Genomic DNA, 23522 nt, shown 5'->3' on the forward strand with positions numbered 1-23522 from the left:
AATTGGGATCTCGACGCAATAAGATTGGAAAAAAAGAAAAGAGGACAGCCATATTTAAAGCGACCACCTCCTCGGAGTAATTGCAGGTATATTTTGAGTCCTAATTTGCCCTCAGCAACTCGTTCTGATTTCTGACGTGCTCTTCTCGACTCAGGGCTTTATTCGATTCTCACTCATGTCAGCTAAAGGTACAAATTACACTACTGGTCATTATCTAATCGTATTTATTATCTATCATATCAGAAGTGCAATTTTTTTTTCTTTTGTTAAAAGAAATATCTTTATTTTCAGTGAGTTTTTGCCACACTATAGAGGCATGATGAAGCATGTCTAATTGGTGGCCTTGGTGCACCATCCGGTACATAATCTTAGTAGTACATCTCTGTATGAAGAGGTATTTTTACATTCTTCTTCATTCTTAATATTTACCATGTCTCAACTAAGGAGTAAAAAACTACTCAACGGCATTCGTGAATGATTTCTATCTGTAGCGAAATAAATTTGTTACTACTGCATTTCTATTACAGATTGGAAATGATCTCTGCGGAAAAACTAACTTAGTGAAGCATTGTTTCCAGTTGCGCTGTGCATCTTAAGGACCGTACTATACATATGATAGAGGCTGGCTATTTTCGCAGACTATGTGCTTTACACTCAAGTCAATTGTTAAACCAACAGGCAGCACTGTTTATTTTTGCTGAAGCTTTGCAAATTAGAAATGAAAGCCTTATAGCATAATTGTGATGAGTTTGATTTATTCATCGTAACAGCTGAGACGATCATTAAGGCCTTGCGCTTGCCTCTTCACGAAGTAACTCTTGCTGTTAGTAATCACCTGTTTTCATTTATTTAATCAAGATCACGTACCATTGCAGTGTTTGCCAATATACATCTGAAACAAACTATGATTTGCAAAGAATTATAAGTGTATACACTGGCCATGTAAATGTTATTGTAATTACAGTAGTTCATTTACTAGTCAGTCAAAAAGACATGAGAACACATACTGGTCAAAAGCCATTTAAATTTAGTGAGTGTAATTTCACTTGTTCACATGGTCCTTTGAACAGCCATGAGAATACTTACTGGCACAAAGCCTTACAAATATAACTAGAGAAATTGTCTGTGGCCGCTTACTAGTATGAAGTTGTGCAGATGCTAAAACAAAATACTATTTAGGCCTGTAACTTGTCCTCCTGCCTAGGCGAAGTTGATTCAAGAATCAAAAGATATTATCCAGCATTTCGTACCTAACAATCATTTCAAAAGAAAAAGTAAATCATCAAACCTTAAACCTTTTTTCATAACACAACGCTTTCTTGGAAATAACACGGGAACTGATATTTTTTCCGATAAGTTTGAGTAAATTTCATGATAATTGAACGAGTGCGATTGGAAACAAGGCAAGAGTTAATTATCTAATTAAAATACCTTAAAACATTACATAAATGATATTAATTGGATAATTTTACGAGCACTCAAATGTTGGAATTAAATTTTAAGTACATTATTTCGTTGAATAAGTTAATTAGTAACAAATGTTTGCCAGTCACAAATAGTATTTTGTAATATTTTATAGTTATTTTAATAGTATCATATTTTATATTTCCTTCGTTATCGTTTTGTCCTTCAAGCACACTCTTCACTTTACATTGAAACATTTCAATTAGACACATTCAACATTGTATTGCATACAAAACAAGATAAGGGTAAACAATCTTGTTGGATGTAACAGTTCAGAAGGTTATTCGAAACCATATCATTTCCCTTATCTGTCCGCTAGGCGTGTTAAACTAAAAACTACTTCTCGTGGTAATTGTTCACACAACAAGCTTTAAGAAGTATTTTTAGTTAAAGAAGAAGTTTTTTTGTAGCAGATTAGTGTCAGCGTGGTATTCCAAGGAATTTGGTAATTTCAGGTAATACTTGCATGGTTTTTCAAGTAATTTTAAATGGGGCCGCGTACGATCGTAGAATTCACTAATGCAAAACAGAGCTGCAGAACCGTAAATTTTTAAGAATTTACAATTAAAAAGAAAAAACTAACCCTAGTGGCAAGCCCGTCAGTTGACTATAGGAATCCAAACTCATAATTTTGATATGTATTTTAACTACTGGTCTTATTTATTTCCCTGTCTGTTTCAGGTTGTAGAATTCTGTAAACTTAAAATGTTAATTTGTTACCAATCATTGTTTTCCTAAAATTACATAAATCTTGTTTCTACTCGTTTCAAAATTCTTAGGACATTTTTGCTGTTGTCTTGAAGGTATTACAGTACTCATTATGGTAATTAGCGTTACTTTTTTTTTTTTTTTGTTTTCTTTTTTTGGCATTGGCTTCCGCCATACAGCCAGCATCGTCTAGGTGCTTATCACTAGAATATCACTCACTCTCCATTCTTACCTACAAATACATTCGCTTCACACATTCATCCCTCTACTATATACCGCTATTTACATAAACTACTGCTAATGGATGGAGCAGCACTCTGTGCTCCTGCCATCCTTCTCGCTTAACCAAAATTAAAATCACGTAATCCTTCTCTAAGCATTTTGTTCCATTCATTCTAATTCGGCTATAGCTTCTAAATACATTCATATTTCATTGCTAGCTCTGCTATCGACTTAAGCACATAAATGTTGGTGGAGAATATAATGTCTTCGTAGCGAAATGGTGCATCTAAATACCTGTATATATCGTCAAACATTCGTGTCCTTTCTACCACATAACGTGGACATATCATTATTACATGTTTGAAATCTTCCTCCTCATTGCAATCTACGCAAAGAGGAGAGGACCTTCTGTTGATCCTGTGTAGATACGATCCGCACACCGCGTGGTTCGCTCTCAGCCTGCTTATTGTCGTAACAACCCATACGCGTTACTTACATATTCTGTTTATCTTTTGTATTAATCCAATAGTTCCTCAGACATATTCAAGTGTAAGTTCATCATCTTTTGGCGGGCTTCTAACATTGTCGTAAGACTATTGCATTCGTTGAATAACCCACTAAGTAAAAGAGCCGTAACATGGAAATGTTGTATCACTTCTTAATTTTCCAACCTGTTCTTCTAGTGACTCTGACATAATGTTCCATTATCTGATATCTTTTCAAGTTGGTTTCTTAATTTCCTAGTAAGTGTAATATATTCAATAAATTTACTATTCTACGGATTTTCTGAAGTTCTGAAGTAAGGGTTACTCCCAACATACTAACTATATACTTAGTGAATATTATATGTAATAATAAGTTCTGATCAAGCAGAGTTATTGTGAGTTCCTTGCATCAGATGGCGCAGTCGTAATAAAGGAAAGCTATGTTAAATAGACATCATCAGAGCCATCAAGGAAGAGAAAGAACCAAAGCTCTTGCAAGAGAGAGCCAGGATTGACGAAACAGATTAATGACATAATTGATGAATGTGATAGTTGACAAAGTTTTAGGAATTCAAACAGAAAAGAACCCATGATACCACATGAAATTCCTACGAGACCATGGCAATAATTAGGTTGTGACATATTTTTCTAAATTTGTGGAATTAGCTCATCAACAACAATTAAATAGCGCACCTGTAATAACTCATTCAAAATCTATAATGGCTCGTCATGGTATTCCAGATGTTATTATTACTGATAGAGGTCCTAAATTTACGGCTTATGAATTTAAATACTTCTCGCAAACAAGGGATTTCAAACATATTGTAACCAGCCCTACTTATGCCCAATCAAATGGCATGGTGGAAAGAGCTATACAAACTGTTGAAAACATTTTGAAAAAACCTAACCGAAACAATAATTGTATGCATTTAGCATTACTACAATACCGAAACTCACCAATTGGTGATATGCCATCTCCTTCTGAACTACTAATGTCTAGAAGACTTACCGATAACTTACCTGTATATTCCAATAAACTAACACCTCAGATAGTGAAGTATTGAAGATACTCTCAACAAATTGACATACAAAAAGAAGCTACAAAAGAAGTATTACGACAGAGGGTCACGAAAATTACCGGCACTGCAAAATAAACAAAGAGTAATGGTTCAGAAATAGCAAGAGTGGGATCCTGGACAGATAGAATCAAAGGCTGAAGCACCAAAATCCTGCAAAGTTCGAATGCAAGAAGGAAGTATGCTCGTACGTAATAGGAGATTTTTACGGAAAATACCAAATTTAATAGGAGAAAATATATTAGAAGAAGAATCTGAGGTAGCCAGAAAAGAGCAAATTGAACCTCAGGGAGTAGAGTTTGAAAAGGAAAAGTTGGGAGGAGAAGAAGTTAAAAGTGTAGTGGAAGAACCAAATGAAAGCGAGGATGAATCGGTGGGCGATTTATTTCATCCTCCAGTGGACGCCCGGTTAGACAGCCTCTATCCTGGAAGTCACAGACTCCAAAGAAACAAAAATGGCAGCAAAAGAAGAAATAACAAAAGGAACTTTTTCTCTCTCTCCCTCTCTAAAATTTGTGTTCAATTTGTTTTAATAATTAAAGAAATTTTTCATTCTCTAAGATTTGTGTTAAATGTATTTTAAAAAAATTAATACGTTAAAAAAAGAAAAAGGAAGATGTAAAGGTTACCCCCACCATACTATGTACTTAGTGAATATTATATGTAATAATAAGTTCTGATCAAGTAGACTTATTGTGAGTTCCTTGCATCACACCGACCACAGTTCCTTTATTTCATGTTCGGAGAAGATCTTTTGCAAATGTATAGAATTTGATGAAACTTGCGGTATAGGATTTAATGAAACTGTAGATTAACCATTTATACAGGGTGAACCAGTAAGTATTGTCCATAGACCTACTGTGTGTAGTACATCTAAAGTGGAGTTCAATGACGTATTGGCCAACTTCATATTTTCCTCTGTTCTTGAGTGACGTCACTTTAATTTTTTTCTTCTAAAATCATTACTTTTTTCCAATAAAAATGTTATTACTCAGAAAGTTTTAGTCCGAATTCGATTCTGATGACACAGTTAGAAAGACAGATAAATTTTCTAAAAATTGATACCATTTCGAAGCATAAGTTATTCTCCAAACAGCATCAATCTTCATCCGAATGCTGGAAAAATAGTAGTAATAGAAATTTTTAAGAAAAATCATTCGGCTCTTATGTGACCATTACTTGACCTAGGTTCTGGCACTTTTTATAAAAGTTTCCTTGTTTAATGGACTTTCAAACGGTATATCATTTTCCAGGATTCCTTTTATCTTCGTATGAGAAATTACGTTTGTTCTACAAGAAAACTTGTTCACGAGCACTCAATAGTGTTAGTTTATCAAGTTGTTTAATTCATTGAAAACTCTTTTAGATGGACCAATAGTCAATTTTAAAGTAGGCTGTCTTAGAATAAGAAAGTCAAAGGTTAAAAATTGCGTTTAAAAAAAAATGAGAAAATGTTGGGAAATATTTTAAACAAGTACTATTTTTATTATCGAAGGTTAATTTGCTTATTTTCAAATATGGTACAATAGAAAATTTGTTCTGTTGAAAACTTATTTGTTTTCTCAAATTTTTCAGTTTAGATTTTTTTTTTTTTTTTAGTGCAATAGAATCGAATTCGGATTTAAACTTTCTGAGTAATAACGTTTTTATTGGAAAAAAGTAAGGATTTTAGAAAAAAAATTAAATTGATGTCACTCAAGAACAGAGGAAAATATGAAGTTGGTCAATACGTCATTGAACTCCACTTTAGATGTACTACACACAGTAGGTCTATGGACAATACTTACTGGTTCACCCTGTATACAGGGTGATCCATTTAAAACGCACCAATCGCTAATAACATTTTAGGAAAGCGGAATTTCGAAAAAACCCACGTAAGTAAACTATATGTTTTATTGGGTCTAGTTTTCAAATTTTCCACCCCCGATGCTGTATCTTTATTTTTGGCAGAGTTACGTCCAAAAACAGATTGGGATTTCATAAGGACCACTGGTTTTGACAATGATTATGAAAACTGCATAAAAAACTGTGAAAAATGACGTTGACCCCGTTTCGATATCCCTAATATTAGTTGAGATATTTAAGATCAAAGTTACAATTTTATCTATTCGTGAACGGATTTCAATATTAATTTTCCACCAGAAATACACGTTTTGGGAGGTCCTCTGACTGCAAAAAATGTTATTTGCGACGCAAAGAACAAAATTAATAATAATTGAAGATTTTAAAATATGAAGTGTAATGTAATGGTTATGGGTGAATCAGAACAAATTTGTTTTATCATCAAATAAAAGCAATCATCACATCATTTTAATGTACCCAGTATGCAAGACTTCTTGACCAATGATTTTGGTAAGAATATCTTGCCAGGGAGGGGCGATGTTAGTCAAGTGGTCAAGAACGTGGCTTTGTAAGTCATTCTTATTACTTAAAAAATCATAATACATTTTTTAATAAAGTGTAGTCATACGCGGGATTTGAACTGGGGATCTCCCACTTACAAAGCCACGCTCTTGACCACCAAACCAACACCCTGGCAAGAGATTCTTACCGTAATGTTAGGCCAATAAGTCTTGCCTACTGGGTGCATTAAAATGATGTGATGATTGCTTTTATTTGTTGTTAAAACAATTTTATCCTGATTCACCCATAACCATTACATTTTATTAAATCTTCAATTATTATTATTTTTTTTGTTGTTTGCGTCGCAAATAACATTTTTCGCAGTCAGAGGCCTCCCAAAACGTGTATTTCTGGAGGAAAATTAATATTGAAAACAGTTCACAAATAGATAAAATAGTAACTTTGATCTTAAATATCTCAACAAATGTTAGGGATATCGAAACGGGGTTAACGTCATTTTTCATAGTTTTTTATGTAGTTTTCATAATCATTGTCAAAACCAGTGGTCCTTATAAAACCCGAATCGGGTTTTTGGCCGTAACTCCGCCAAAAATAAAGATACAGCATCCGGGGTGGAAAATTTGAAAACTAGACCAAAAAAAATCATATAGTTTACTTCGTTAGTTTTTTCGAAATCCCGCTTTCCTAAAAAGTTATTAGCGATTGGTGCGATTTAAATGGATCTCCCTGTATACACAGGGTGTTCATTTTAAGACGGCTCAAATGCATTTCATGCTTAAACGGATGATCTAAGTAAAAAATGGTAGTGGAAAAATTTGTTGCCCGTCACCTCTAGTTTCAGAATATGTGACTTGATTTTAGATTCCTGCCTGCATACGCGGCTGACGCGCGACCAAAAGTAAGGGTTCGCAGTCGACCCCCATTTTCATATACACACTTTAAAAGAGCTTAAAAAGTTATGAAAGAAATCGGAAACCGCAATTCGATATCATCAAAATTAAAGGTGCTAGGCCATTTTAAAATCTGGTATTTATTAATCATATTTCAATTTTTTAACTTGTTATCAAAGAGAAAGAAGAGCACGCGATAGGTCATTTTTATGTATTTTTTCATCCTCTTTCTACTAAAAATATTGCCAAGGCAGTAAAGCTAGTATTTTTCTTAATATTGGGAAATAAGTCGTTTTCCGAGTGATTTTTATAAGAAAAATCAAATGTTAAGAGCTTTAGATATTAAAGCATACACAAAATGGCTAAAAGTTAATTTTACATCTGTTACAAACAAGAAGGTTTAATAATTATTTGGTAATTTGGAAGCATGTACTGTGCCTTCAAAGGTGCCTCCTCAGATACAGAGAGCTGTTGATAACCTCCAAGCTAACCTGGCTTGCGAGCCAGAGGAGGCACCTTTGAAGGCACAGTACATGCTGCACAAGTTGAATAAAGAAAGTGCATTATTTGATAAATTAAGCAATAAGTTTGATCCCTTTCATGAAAGATATTGATCACTTAAATATGTGGCAGGAGGTTTCTACATTTTTCGGTAATTTAACGCAACTCTCCCAAAATTACCAAATAATTATTAAACCTTCTTGTTTGTAACAGATGTAAAATTAATTTTTAGCCATTTTCTGTATGCTTGAGAACATGTACAGCACTTAAAATTTGATTTTTCTGAGAAAAATCAATCGGAAAACGACTTATTTCCCGATATTAAGAAAAATACTAGCTTTACTGCCTTGGCAATATTTTTTGTAGAAAGGGGAAGAAAAAATACATAAAAATGACCTATCGCGTGCTCTTCTTTCTCTTTGATAACAAGTTAAAAAATTGAAATTTGATTAATAAATACCAGATTTTGAAATGGCCTAGCATCTTTAACTTTGAAGAAATCGAATTGTGGTTTCCGTTTTCTTTCATAACTTTTTATACTCTTTAAAAGTGTGTGTATGAAAATGGGGATCAAATGCGAACCCTCACATTTGGTGCGGGCAGAAATCTAAAATCAAGTCACATATACTGAAACTAGAGGTGACGCCAACAAATTTTTCCTCTACCATTTTTGGCTCAGATTAACCGTTTAAGCATGAAATGCATTTGAGCCGTCGTAAAATGAACACCCTGTATATTATCCATTATTCTTTTTTTTTTTTTCCGGATTACCTTTAATCTATTAATGAAAGCAATTCATCGCTTAGTAAGAAAGTTTTTTACATTCCTTTTTATTCTTAATCTTCCAAATGCCAAAGCTCCAAAATAAGGTAAGCACTAGTAAGTCACTTCCATAAGAGTGGCTGTTACTACTTATGGCTTTTCTGTTACAGATTGGACATTTTCTCTGCGGATAGCCTAACATAATGGTTCATTGTTTGCTGTTGAACTGGCCATCTTAAGGACTTCACTGAACAAAAGCGTGAAGACCATTAGCGTAGATTAGCTGCTCTGTTAGCAAAGTGATATAAAGTCAGTCTTCATTTAACTTCGGATGAACATGAACTTGAGTAACCAGTCGATTTCTAAACCCAAGACAACAAACTTTAAACTGAACATGAACTTATGAGGTTCGCAGATATTCGCTAGCAAAAAAAAAAAAATTTTGGACTAATCATTGGGAAATTGTGACCCCCACCCCTGTTTGTTCTCTAAAAGAAAGAATTAAGGCGTTGCTGTTTCTGTTCGTTTTTACTCATATAATCACTATGTCACACAATTGCACTGTTTGCAAGCATAAAGCCAGTAAAAAACCTGATTTAGAAAAACATATGCTATTACACACTGGCGATAAGCCTTATAAATGCAATGAATGTAATTATTCTTGCAAACAACTTGGAAATTTAAAAAGCCATATGAGAACACATACTGGCGAGAAGCCATTTAAATGCTGTGAATGTAATTATTCTTGCAAATTATCAGGAAATTTGAAAAGTCATATGAGAACACACACTGACGATAAGCCTTATAAATGCAATGAATGTAATTATTCTTGCAAAATATCTGGAAATTTGAAAATCCATATGAGAACACATACTGGCGAGAAGCCTTATAAATGTAGTAAATGCAACTACAAATGTGTAGATAATAGATCTTTACAAATACACATTAGAACACACACTGGCGAGAAGCCATTTAAATGCTGTGAATGTAATTTCGCTTCTGCATCACCTTTTAGTTTAAAATATCATATGAGAACACATACTGGCGAGGAGCCATATAAATGTAGTGAGTGTAAATACAGAAGTTTTCATGCAAGAAGATTAAAATTGCACATGAGAACACATACTGGTGAAAAGCCATATAAATGTAGTAAATGCAACTTCAAATGTGCATGTAATAGATCTTTAAAAATTCATATGTCAACACATACGGGCGAGAAGCCATTTAAATGCTCTGTATGTAATTATTCTTGCAATCAATCTGGACATTTGGAAAGGCATATGAGAACACACACTGGCGTGAAGCCATATAAATGTAGTGAGTGTAAATACAGTTGTTCAGAAGCTGGAACATTAAAATTGCACATGAGAACACATACTGGTGAAAAGCCATATAAATGTGATGAATGTAATTTCGCTTCTGCATCAACTTCTGATTTAAAAACTCATATGAGGACACATACTGGCGAGAAGCCATATAAATGCTATGCATGTAATTTCGCTTCTGCATCAGCTTCTAATTTAAAATTTCATATGAGAACACACACTGGCGAGAAGCCATATAAATGTAGTGAGTGTAAATACAGTTGTTCACGAGCTGGAAAATTTAAATTGCACATGAGAAGACATACTGGTGAAAAGCCATATAAATGTAGTGAATGTAATTTCGCTTTTGCATCAACATCTGCTTTAAAAATTCATATGAGAACACATACTGGCGAGGAGCCGTATAAATGTAACGAATGTAGTTCAAGTTTAGCAACTAAAAGTAATTTGATAAAACATATGAGAACACATACTGGCGAGAAGCCATATAAATGTAGTGAGTGTAAATACAGTTGTTCACAAGCTGTACATTTGAAAAGCCATATGAGAACACATACTGGTGAAAAACCATATAAATGTAGTGAATGCAATTACGCTTCTGCAACAACTTCTGATTTAAAAAGTCATTTGAGAATACATACTGGAGGGAAGCCATATAAATGCTGTGAATGTAATTTCAGTAGCGCATATCTTGGAAGCTTTCGAAGACACATGAGTATTCATACCAGGTGAAAGCTGTATTAATGTAGTATTGAGTGTCAATTATGTTGATAATGGTGATCTCGACGCAATAAGATGAAAAAAAAGAAATGAGGACAGCCGTATTTAAAGCAACCACCTCCCCGGAGTATTTGCAGGTATATTTTGAGTCCTAATTTGCCCTCAGCAACTCGTTCTGATTTCTGACGTGCTCTTCGACTCAGGCTGTATTCCATTCTCACCCATGTCAGCTAAAGTTACAGATTACACTACTGGTCCTTACCTAGTCATATCAGAAGTGCAATTTTTTTTTTTTTTTTTAAGAAATATCTTTATTTTGAGGCAGTTTTTAAATTAATTCCTTTATATTTTGTGTTTAGGTTTTTCCAAACTTATTCAATTTTTTCGATCCATCTACTCTGAAATGTCGGATTTTACTAAATGTGAATAACATTGTTCTTTATGAATCGTGTATTTAAATAAAATAAAAAACTATTTATAGTTACTATATATTTATAATTTTCCTTGCCTCTTTTTAATAGGTGCGGTTAAAAAAAAAAATCAGCTTAATTCAGGCCACAATCCTTTATTTATCATACATAATACTTTTCAGTAGTACAATTCATACTAATTTTACATTGATTTTGAGTTTATTTAAATAATTTTTTTTGTAGCATTGCTGCCTGCTGAGCAATTAGCGTCCCTCTAACATTTTCTACGTTTCTTAGAGTCTGTTCTTTCTTTCCTAAGTGAAGTGTTGCTCGTGATTAGTCAATCTATAGTACAGATTTTTGCCGGGGGTAATTCACGACTCCTGCATTTCGCATACATATAGTAACGTTTTTGTAGTTTTAAACTTAAGTTAATCCACCTCTTTTGCTATTTAAGGTTATTAACATGTTTCATAAATGTTTTTACATTAATCTGACAACGAGGCTGACATCGTCAGCAGCATCCCTGACTACAATAGGCACTAAAAGGGGCTAGTGTTAGGTCCAATAATTTCTTGCATGCAGGAGTGTAATACTGGGGTTTCACAATCCAATTTGTAATAGGATAGTGTAGAAAATATATGTACGTTTCTACAATTTCTTGCTGCAATGCCATTTAGAACTCCTTAGGAATTTCTAAATTTTTACAAGGATGAAAGATGAGCGTATTTTAAACCGCTAAATGGTTGAAGAATTCGTATTAGGGAATCTCAGAGGTCCGTTAGGAGCTTTCTCTAACGGGTGGAAATTAGATATGTTTAGTATTAGTTCACTGATTTGCAGCCTTCAATTAGTTAGTGTTAATTAGATACCGTAACAGAAGCAAACTACTGCTGAGATAGATTGCCACACTATAGAGACATGATGAAGCCAGTCTGGTTAGAGGCCTTGTTGCACCATCTGGTACTTAATCATTAGTTAGTAGTGCATGAAGAAATATTTTTACATTCTTCTTCATTCTTAATATTTACCATGTCCCTACTAAGGAGTAAAAAACTACTCAACGGCATTTGTGAATGATTTCTATCTGTAGCGAAATAAATTTGTTACTACTGTATTTCTATTACAGATTGGACATGAACTCTGCGGAAAAACTAACTTAGTGTAGCATTGTTTCCAGTTGCGCTGTGCATCTTAAGGACCATACTATACAAAGGATAGAGGCTGGCTATTTACGCAGAATATATGCTTTACGATCAAGTCAATTGTTAAACCAACAGGCAGCAATGTTTATTTTTGCTGAAGCTTTGCAAATTAGAAATGAAAGCCTTATAGTTTAATTGTGATAAGTTTGATTATTTCATCGTAACAGCTGAGACGATCATTAAGGCCCTGCGCTTGCCTCTTCACGAAGTAACTCTTGCTGTTAGTAATCACCTGTTTTCATTTATTTAATCAAGATCACGTACCATTGCAGTGTTTGCCAATATACATCTGAAACAAACTATGATTTGCAAAGAATTGATAAGTGTATACACTGGCCATATAATTTGTGCAATTACAGTACATTTACTAGTCAATTAAAAATACATATGAGAATACATACTGGTCAAAAGCCATATAAATGTAGTGATTGTAATTACACTTGTTCACTTGGTCCTTTAAACATCATTTGAGAATACTTACTGACACAAAGCCTTACAGTTATAAATAGAGAAATTGTCTTTGTGCGCTTAGTGGTAAGTAGTTGTGCAGATGCTAAAACAAAATACTATTTAGGCCTGTAACTTGTCCTCCTGCCTAGGCGAAGTTGATTCAAGAATCAAAAGATATCCAGCATTTCGTACCTAACCATCATTTCAAAAGAAAAAGTAAATCATCAAACCTTAAACCTTTTTTTCATAACACAACGCTTTCTTGGAAATAACACGGGAACTGATATTCTTTCCGATAAGTTTGAGTAAATTTCATGATCATTGAACGAGTGCGATTGAAAACAAGGCAAGAGTTAATTATCTAATTAAAATACCTTAAAACATTGCATAAATGATATTAATTGGATAATTTTACGAGCACTCAAATGTTGGAATTAAATTTTAAGTACATTATTTCGTTGAATAAGTTAATTAGTAACAATTAAATGTTAGCCAGTCACAAATAGTCTTATAGAATCATATTTTATAGTTATCTTAATAGTATATTTTATATTTCAGTCGTTATTCGTTATCGTTTTGTCCTTCGGGCACATTCTTCATTTTACATTGAAACATTTCAATTAGACACATTCAACATTGTATTGCATACAAAACAAGATAAGGGTAAACAATCTTGTTGGATGTAACAGTTCAGAAGGTTATTCGAAACAATATCATTTTGCTTATCTGTCAGCTAAGCATGTTAAACTAAAAACTACTTCTGGTGGTAATTGTTCACACAACAACTTTCAAGAATTAGTTCTTGTTTAAGAAGAAGTTTTTTAGCAGCAGATTAGTGTCAGCATGGTATTCCAAGGAATTTGGTACTTTTAGGTAATACTTGCATGGTTTTTCAAGTAATTTTTTATGGGGCCGCGTACGATCGTAGAATTCACTAATGCAAAACAGTGCTACAGAACCGTAAATTTTTAAGAATTTACAATTAAAAAGAAAAAACTAACTCTAGTGGCACGCCCGTCAATTGACCATAGGAATCCAAACTCATAATTTTGATAGGTATTTTAACTACGCGTCTTATTTATTTCCCTGTCTGTTTCAGGTTGTAGAATTCTGTAAACTTTTATTTAAATCTTTACACCAGATTCTGTGAACTTAAAATGTTAATTTGTAACCAATCATTGTTTTCCAGCTCCCATTTAGATATTTTTTTAAAAAGGAACAAAAACGTACACCATCCAAACAAATGTTTTAAAATTACATAAATCATGTTTCTACTCGTTTCAAAATTCTTAGGACATTTTTGCTGTTGTCTTGAAGGTATTACAGTACTCATTATAGTAATTAGCGTTCATTATAGCTTCACCTCAATATTTTTTTTTTATTATGTAATCTTTCAGGGGAGAACATCTTAGCAATTTTTCCTCCCTGAAACTTAATTTAGTTCAGGAAAGTAGGTGTTATGTTTGATTCAATCCCATTTTTTCTTTAATATATTTTGTACTGTTTGCCCATTGTATTCCGTAACATTATCGGTTTTTTCGTTTTTTGGGACCGTAAACCTGCTGCAGTCATCTCTTAGTGATCATCTCTGCTAATCCAATGATGACTGATATGGAAATGACTTTCTTGTTAATCTTCCTTTTATACTGCTTACATATTTCAAATAATGATTACAATAATTTTTTTCTGTTCCTGAAGCAAGATTTTGCTTGTTGAATGTTTTTATATTTCTGGATTCCTATCTTCTGTTCGCTTGTGCAAAGTATAAACACAGTTTTTATTCAGATCCAAATGATTCACCTTCAGTGTTCGCTGTGGACCGGAAAGTATTTTATAAAGTTCACTTTCCCTCTTGCCTATAGCCAGCCTCATGCTCATTTTCTGATGATGGTTATTATCAGATAATACTTTATTTTTCTAATTTTTTAACTGACAGTAAATTACTGTTAACTATTGGAACATACACATTTAATGAATATTTTTCTTATATTTAATATAAGGTGAACACAAATTTAGTCTTTTCCAGTTCTTTCATATATTGACCACGTTTAACTGCGGTTTTGCGCTCAAATCTATGAACCAATCTATCAATGGTTACAAAAAACACAATTCATTGTTATAACTCTCTTTTATAGTTGACTCAGCGTCTTGAGTGCTATTTAGATTAGTTTCATTTATTCTGTTTCTATTATATTAGCAATCTTTTTTATTTTTTTTAAGATATCATGTGCTTCTGCTTATGAAACATTCCCTGACATTATTTCTTTTCTTTTAAGTGTATTCTTCCATTGCTGTTTCTTCGTTTGTATTAACATTTTCTGTTTTTCTTTTGTATTAATCCAATAGTTCCTCAGACATATTCAAGTGTAAGTTCATCATCTTTTGGCGGGCTTCTAACATTGTCGTAAGACTATTGCATTCGTTGAATAACCCACTAAGTAAAAGAGCCGTAACATGGAAATGTTGTATCACTTCTTAATTTTCCAACCTGTTCTTCTAGTGACTCTGACATAATGTTCCATTATCTGATATCTTTTCAAGTTGGTTTCTTACTTTCCTAGAAAGTGTAATAAATTCAATAAATTTACTCTTCTACGGATTTTCTGAAGTTCTGAAGTAAGGGTTACCCCCAACATACTAACTATATACTTAGTGAATATTATACGTGATCAAGCAGAGTTATTGTGAGTTCCTTGCATCAGATGGCGCAGTCGTAACAAAGGACCATAAACTGTAAGTTAAGTTTTGTGTATTTTATTTAAATAAAATTACAAAATACATAAATATACAATTGAAAATGGCATCTAGTGGCTTGGCACCTATGAATATGTCTGGAAATTAGTCAGCAAATTGGGATTTTTGGAAACAAAAATTTCAGAATTATTTATTGGCTTCTGAGATCAATATAAAAAAGGCGAGGGCACACAATGTGGACAACTCCTTTATTTCATAGGCGATGAAGGCTTACGTTTTTATAATACATTTAACTTAAAGGATGAAGAGCTAAATAAATTATCTTCTTTAATTAAAGCTTTTGATGCGTATTTTAAACAAGTAAATATAATTTTTATTATATAAGTCTGACCGCATAATAATTTTATCTAAGTTAAGAAAAGCTATGTTAAATAGACATCATCAGAGCCATCGAGGTAGAGAAAGAACCAAAGCTCTTGCAAGAGAGCCAGGATTGACGAAACAGATTAATGACATAATTGATGAATGTGATAGTTGTCAAAGTTTCAGGAATTCAAACAGAAAAGAACCCATAATACCACACGAAATTCCTACAAGACCATGGCAAAAATTAGGCTGCGACATATTTTTTCTTAGCTAATAGACATTATTTATTGGACATAGATTATTTTTCTAAATTTGTGGAATTTGCTCATCTACAACAATTAGATAGCGCACCTGTAATAACTCATTCAAAATCTATAATGGCTCGTCATGGTATTCCAGATGTTATTATTACTGATGGAGGTCCTCAATTTACAACTTATGAATTTAAATACTTCTCGAAAAAATGGCATTTCAAACATATTGTAACCAGCCCTATTTATGCCCAATCAAATGGCATGGTGGAAAGAGCTAATAATGGTATGCATTTAGCATTACTACAATACCGAAACTCACCCATTGGTGACATGCCATTTTCTTCTTAACTACTAATGTCTAGAAGACTTACCGATAACTTACCTGTATATTCCAATAAACTATCACCTCAGATAGTACCTATTGAAGATACTCTCAACAAATTGACATGCAAAAAGAAGCAACAAAAGAAATATTACGACAGAGGGTCACGAAGATTACCGGCATTGCAAAATAAACAAAGAATAGCGGTTCAGTGACAACAAGAGTGGGATCCTGGACAGATAGAATCAAAGGCTGAAACAACAAAATCCTGCAAAGTTCGAATGCAAGAAGAAGGAATACGTACGTAATAGGAGATTTTTACGGAAAATACCAAATTTAATAAGAGAAAATATATTAAAAGAAGAATCTGAGGGAGCCAGAAAAGAGCAAATTGAACCTCAGGGAGTAGAGTTTGAAAAGGAAAAGTTGGGAGAAGAAGTTAAAAATGTAGTGGAGGAACCAAATGAAAGCGAGGATGAATCGGTGGACGATGTATTTCATCCTCCAGCATCTATCTCCAGTGGAGGCCCCGTTAGACAGCCTCTACCCTGAAAGTCACAGGGTTACCCCCACTCTAGAAGATCAAGCGTTACTCCCACAATACTAACTATGTACTTAGTGAATATTTTACGTAATAAACAGTTGTGATCAAGTAGAGTTAGTTTGAGTGTCCCTTAGGACAGTTGTATCAGGGTTGATCGTCAAAAACTACACGAAAAAGTGTAACGTTGAAAAAACATCCAACTTTGACCATTTTTTCCTCTTTTTCTATAAAAGTTATAATTTCCAAATTTTCTTTAAAATATAGGGCAAATCCTCCTTTATCACTGTAATTTGTATCTGTAAACTGAAAAATATAGTTGTTTTGACTTTGAAAATTAAAAATGCACATACCGACGTACATACCTATTTTGTTTTGTTTTTGTTTTGGACATCTGATTTAAGTGGAAGTTTGGCGCAACAGAAGGAAGTAAACATTGGTAGGTTTAAGTTCATTGTTCAAATTAACTGATTGGTACTTGACTTTATGCAGTAGTTATGCATTAATAATATGTAATTAATAATTAATCTATTAGTTAATATTAAATGTTAATGTAGTTTTCTTCAATTACATTGTTAATCTAGCTGTTCTCCCTACAATGTTATATATGTGTAATATGAAATACGAGTAGATATGCATATTTTTAGTTGGTTATAAAACTTCTTTACAACAAGTACTCAATGAAAGAGCTACATTAAATTAAAGTTTGAAAATGAATGAATTATAATTACAAGTATTATTATTACTTGTTATTAACTATGCAAGTTTTGCTCACGTATGACGAATTCCAGACTGAATTTTAGTTAGACCAACTCCAATTTTCCCTTTTTCTTTTTAATACGCGAGTGTATTGTTACCGGTGTAACAGCTTCTTTAGAACCAAAAACAATTTTACCGTATGATTGTAATTATTTCACAGTTTTGTCTAATTTATTGTATTTAGTTAGGGTTAGGGAAAATTTAGGATAAAGAAAATTAGTTTAGAAAATTATTCAAGAGAAATGAAGAACATATAGCGGATAAATTATATTGGAAGAGCTCATGGTGAAGAGGTAGCGGAAAAAAAAAACAAGTGACGCGAGGATCATATGGGAGACTGAGACTGACGCGATCTGAGAAAAAGTCGAATTGGTTGATGTAAGTTTTTGGTTGGATCCAAAAAAAAAAAAAATTGGGAAGGAAAGAAATCATCCAGCCAGGATTTCGCCGCATAATTACGGGTGAGAAGAATTCACTGTGTGAAGAATCTCCAGTTCCCGAAGGGTAGCTGAAGGGAACAGTACCTGAGCTTCCCATAAGAAGATGAGAAGAAGTGCAGATTTATATCAAAACCAGGCCTTCGGATTGATGTAAGTGCAGAACGTTTTGTTGGGAAATAGTGGGACTAGTTTTTTTTATTCTACATTTATTGTATTTTTATTTTTTCCTCCTGATTATGAAAGTATTAATTTAATTTTAATTCTAATCACTATCATTTTTATTTGATCATTATAATTCATCATATTTTCTCTTCCTTGTTTTCCCCTTGTTTTTCCTTACTCCCCGTCATCAACTGAGCTTTCCCTTCTCCAGAGGAGTCTGTATTTGTAGAAAGTGCCGTAAAAGGATGTGATGTTTATTCAGAATAAAGATAAATTGCAAGAATAATTTGGAGTTAAAATGAAATGCCTTTTTAATACTAACTATAGTGATGAGATACATCTTTCATTATTCTAACAGAAAAATATTTATTGGTGATAAAAGGCCAGCGCAAGGGAAATTTTGGGTACTTGCTGAATTGTGTACCATTTGGCATTCAATCCACCCTTATACTCAACTTTTAAAACGGGAGGTTTTTGTTCAGGGGATTCTGAATATTCACAATACCTGAACTCCAAAATAAAGAACTACTACTTAAGTCACTTCCATCTGAGTGACTGTTACTACTTATGGCATTTCTGTTACAGATTGGACATTTTCATTGCGGATAACCTAACAAAATGGTTCATTGTTTGCTGTTGAACTGGCCATCTTAAGGACTTCACTGAACAAATGCGTTAAGACCCTTAGCCTAGATTAGGTGCTCTGCTTGCAAAGAGATATTAAGTCAGTCTTCATTTAACATCGGATGAACATGAACTTGAGTTACCAGTCGATTTCTAAACACAAGACAACAAACATTGAACTTAACATGAACTTATAAGGTTTGCGAATACTCGCTAGCAAAAAAAAAAGGTCGGATTAATTATTGCAAAATTGTGACCCCCAGCCCTGTTTCTTCTCTAAAAGAAAGAATTGAGGCGTTGCTGTTTCTATTTGTTTTTACTCATATAATCACTATGTCATACAATTGTACTGTTTGCAAGCATCAAGCCAGTGAAAAACCTGATTTAGAAAAACATATGCTATTACACACTGGTGATAAGCCTTATAAATGCAGTGAATGTAATTTTTCATGCAAAGAATCTGGAAATTTGGAAAGCCATATGAGAACACATACTGGCGAGAAGCCTTATAAATGCAATGAATGTAATTATTCATGCAATACATCTGGAAGTTTGAAAATGCATATGAGAACACATACTGGCGATAAGCCTTATAAATGCAATGAATGTAATTATACTTGCAAATATTCTGGAAATTTAAAATTGCATATGAGAACACACACTGGCCATAAGCCATATAAATGCAATGAATGTAATTATTCTTGCAAACAATCTGGACATTTGAAAAGGCATATGAGAACACATACTGGTGAAAAGCCTTATAAATGCAATGAATGTAATTATTCTTGCAATGCATCTGGAAGTTTGAAAATGCATATGAGAACACACACTGGCGAGAAGCCTAATAAATGCAGTGAATGTAATTATTCCTGCAAAATATCTGGAAATTTGAAAAGGCATATGAGAACACACACGGGCGATAAGCGTTATAAATGCAATGAATGTAATTATTCTTGCAAAGAATCTGGAAATTTGAAACGCCATATGAGAACACATACTGGCGATAAGCCTTATAAATGCAATGAATGTAATTTTTCTTGCAAAATATCTGGCAATTTGAAAAGGCATATGAAAATACATACTGGCGAGAAGCCATATAAATGCTGTGAATGTAATTTCACTTCTGCATCAGCTTCTCATTTAAAATTTCATATGAGAACACACACTGGCGATAAGCATTATAAATGCAATGAATGTAATTATTCTTGCAAACAATCTGGAAATTTGAAAAGCCATATGAGAACACATACTGGCGAGAAGCCATTTAAATGCTGTGAATGTAATTATTCTTGCAAACAATCTGCACATTTGAAAAGGCATATGAGAACTCACACTATCGATAAGCCTTACAAATGCAATGAATGTAATTATTCTTGCAAAGAATCTAGACATTTGAAAAGGCATATGAGAACACACACAGGCGAGAAGCCATATAAATGTAGTGAGTGTAAATACAGTTGTTCACAAGCTGGAAGATTAAAATTGCACATGAGAACACATACTGGCGAGAAACCATTTAAATGCTGTGAATGTAATTATTCTTGCAAACAATCTGAACATTTGAAAAGCCATATGAGAACACATACTGGCGAGAAGCCATTTAAATGCTGTGAATGTAATTTCGCTTCTACATCGGCTTCTCATCTAAAATTGCATATGAGTACACATACTGGCGAGAAGCCATTTAAATGCTGTGACTGTAGTTTCGCTTCTGCATCAGCTTTTAATTTAAAGTTTCATATGAGAACCCACACTAGCGATAAGCCTTATAAATGCATTGAATGTAATTATTCTTGCCATCAATCTGGAAATCTGAAAAGGCATATGAGAACACATACTGGCAAGAAGCCTTTTAAATGCTGTGAATGTAATTTCGCTTCTACGTCAGCTTTTATTTTAAAATTTCATATGAGAACACACACTGGCGAGAAACGATTTAAATGCAATGAATATAATTGTTCTTGCAAACAATCTGGACATTTGAAAAACCGTATGAGAACACACACTGGCGAGAAACCATTTAAATGCTGTGAATGTAATTATTCTTGCAAACAATCTGGACATTTGAAAAGGCATATGAGAACACATACTGGCGAGAAGCCATTTAAGTGCTGTGAATGTAATTTTGCTTCAACAACAGCTTCTCATTTAAAATTACATATGCGAACACATACTGGAGAGAAGCCATTTAAATGCTGTGAATGTGATTTCGCTTCTGCAACAGCTTCTAATTTAAAATCTCATATTAGAACACATACTGGCGAGAAGCCATTTAAATGCTGTGAATGTAATTTCGCTTCTATAACAGCTTCTGATTTAAAATGTCATATGAGAACACACACTGGCGAGAAGCCATATAAATGTAGTGAGTGTAAATGCAGTTTTTCACATGCTGGAACATTAAAATTGCACATGAGAACACACACCGGTGAAAAGCCATATAAATGCAATGAATGTAATTATTCTTGCAAAATACCTAGAAGTTTGAAAAGCCATATGAGAACACATACTGGCGATAAGCCTTATAAATGCAATGAATGTAATTATTCTTGTAAACAATCTGGAAATTTGAAAACGCATATGAGAACACATACTGGCGATAAGCCTTATAAATGCAATGAATGTAATTATTCTTGCAATAGATCTGGGGATTTGAAAAAGCATATGAGAACACACACTGGCGATAAGCCTTATAAATGCAATGAATGTAATTATTCTTGCAAAGTATCTGGAAGTTTGAAAAGGCATATGAGAACACACACTGGCGATAAGCCTTATAAATGTAGTGAATGCAACAACAAATATGCAGATCATGGATCTTTACAAATACACATGAGAACACACACTGGTGAGAAGCCATTTAAATGCTATGAATGTAATTTCGCTACTAAATCAGCTTTCTGTTTAAAATCTCATATGAGAACACACAGTGGCGAGAAGCCTTATAAATGCAATGAATGTAATTATTCTTGTAAACAATCTGGACATTTGAAAAGGCATATGAGAACACATACTGGCGAGAAGCCATTTAAATGCTATGAATGTAATTTCGCTTCTGCAGCAGCTTTTAATTTAAAACTTCATATGAGATCACACACTGGCGAGAAGCCATTTAAATGTAGTGAGTGTAAATACAGTTGTACACACGCTGGAACATTAAAATTGCACATGAGAACACATACTGGTGAAAAGCCTTATAAGTGTAGTGTTTGCAATTTTAGTTGTTCTCTTGCTAGTAATATAAAAGTGCACATGAGAACTCACACTTGTGACAAACCATACAAGTGTAGTGAATGTAACTACAGTTGTTCAGTCGCGTCAGCTTTAACAAAGCATACGAGAATACATATCGGCGAAACGCCCAATAAATGAAGTGAGTGTAATCACAGTTTTTCTGAAGCTGGACATTTGCGAACACATGTGCAAACACTTACTGCCTTAAAGCCTTTTAACTGCAATGAATGTGGTTCAAGTTTTGCAAATAAAGCAAATTTAATAGTACATATGAGAATACAAACCGGAGGGAAGCCATACAAATGTAGCGAATGTAATTTCAGTAGCACATATCTTGGAAACTTTCGAAGACATATGAGTATTCATACCAGGTGAAAGCTGTATTAATGCAGTATTGAGTGTCAATAATTATGAAAATTGTGATTTCTATGCAATAAGATTGAAAGAAAGAAAGGAGGACAGTCGAATTTAAAGGGACCAGCTCCTCGGAGTGTTTGCAGGTATATTTTGAGTCCTAATTTGCCCTCAGCAATGCGTTCTGATTTTTGACGTGCTCTTCTCGGCTCAGGCAGTATTCGATTCTCTCTCATGTCAGCTAAAGTTACAAATTACCTAGTCGTATTTATTATCTATCATATCAGAAGTGCAATTTTTTTTCATTTCTTTTTCTTTTGTTTAATGTAATATCTTTATTTTCAGTCAGTTTTTAAATTCATTCCTTTGCATTTTGTGTTTTTGTTTTTTAAAACATTCAATTTTGTCGATCCATCTACTCTGAAATGACGGATTTTACTAAATGTGAATAACATTGTTCTTTATGAATCGTGTATTTAAATAAAATATTAAACTATTTATAGTGACTATATGTTTATAATTTTCCTTGCCTCTTTTTATACATATAGTAACGTTTTTGTAGTTTTAATCTTAAGTTAATCCACCTTTCTTGCCATTTTAGGGTTATTGATTAGAGTTAATATTCTAATCAAAATACCTCAAAATATTGTTTGAATGATATTAATTGGATAATTTTAAGAGCACTCAAATGTTGGAATTAAATTTTAAGTACATTATTTCGTTGAATAAGTTAATTATTAACAATTAAATGTTCGCCAGTCACAAATAGTCTTTTGGGATTACTGTGACGACGGTGTACCATCGCTGTAAAATGTCAATTGCTGATTGGTTTAAATAATTAAAATGGTGCATTTTCTTGGCCATTAACTATATATGTAATTATTAAGTATATATTTATACCATAATTTGCCTCTACTTCTTTAATTTTGAGAAATGGCCAAAAACAAATATTGAGTTGTCACGTTTAATTTTTGATACCATAACGAACCTAACGTTTGAACTTCCAGCAGCTTCCATCCTAGTAGAAAGTGAACTAATTAATTTAAGTAAAGTTGTCCTAGAATCTGCCAAATTTTGAAGGTCTGTAGTTAAAGAAAAAAAAATTATATAGATCAATTTCTGTGAAGAGATTATCCTAATAACAGAAGCTAAAACTTGGTATATTGTTTTATGACTATTGCCGCTATTGA

At 33.3% G+C, this 23522-nt stretch overlaps 2 protein-coding genes and 1 long non-coding RNA gene across 3 annotated transcripts; 2 read left to right on the forward strand and 1 right to left on the reverse strand.

Moving 5' to 3' along the window:
- The first annotated feature begins 682 nt into the window (after positions 1–682).
- LOC141448091 (uncharacterized) lies at positions 683–11001 on the forward strand. Its single transcript, XM_074116163.1, has 2 exons — positions 683–823; positions 8643–11001. Exon 2 carries the CDS (start codon positions 9018–9020, stop codon positions 10527–10529), a length of 1512 nt encoding a protein of 503 aa, XP_073972264.1. The 5' UTR covers positions 683–823; positions 8643–9017; the 3' UTR covers positions 10530–11001.
- LOC141448099 (uncharacterized) lies at positions 10801–12673 on the reverse strand. Its single transcript, XR_012454848.1, has 2 exons — positions 12534–12673; positions 10801–12431 (listed from the first exon to the last, which is right to left on the reverse strand). It is a non-coding gene; the product is annotated as an uncharacterized lncRNA (long non-coding RNA).
- Positions 12674–13310: 637 nt separating this feature from the next.
- On the forward strand, positions 13311–22830 carry LOC141448084 (uncharacterized). The gene is made up of 2 exons (XM_074116148.1): positions 13311–13455; positions 18706–22830. The coding sequence occupies exon 2, from the start codon at positions 19078–19080 to the stop codon at positions 22114–22116; it is 3039 nt and encodes a 1012-aa protein (XP_073972249.1). The 5' UTR covers positions 13311–13455; positions 18706–19077; the 3' UTR covers positions 22117–22830.
- Positions 22831–23522: the final 692 nt, after the last annotated feature.

Source organism: Rhodnius prolixus, unplaced genomic scaffold, assembly GCF_049639745.1.
Source record: "Rhodnius prolixus isolate KJV_2025 unplaced genomic scaffold, Rpr scaffold_13, whole genome shotgun sequence".
Taxonomy (NCBI): domain Eukaryota; kingdom Metazoa; phylum Arthropoda; class Insecta; order Hemiptera; family Reduviidae; genus Rhodnius; species Rhodnius prolixus.

What these genes read in the sequence shown, in the direction of transcription:
- LOC141448091 (XM_074116163.1), top strand. Translation starts at nt 9,018, where the DNA reads ATGTCACACAATTGCACTGTTTGCAAGCATAAAGCCAGTAAAAAACCT.
- LOC141448084 (XM_074116148.1), top strand. Translation starts at nt 19,078, where the DNA reads ATGTCATACAATTGTACTGTTTGCAAGCATCAAGCCAGTGAAAAACCT.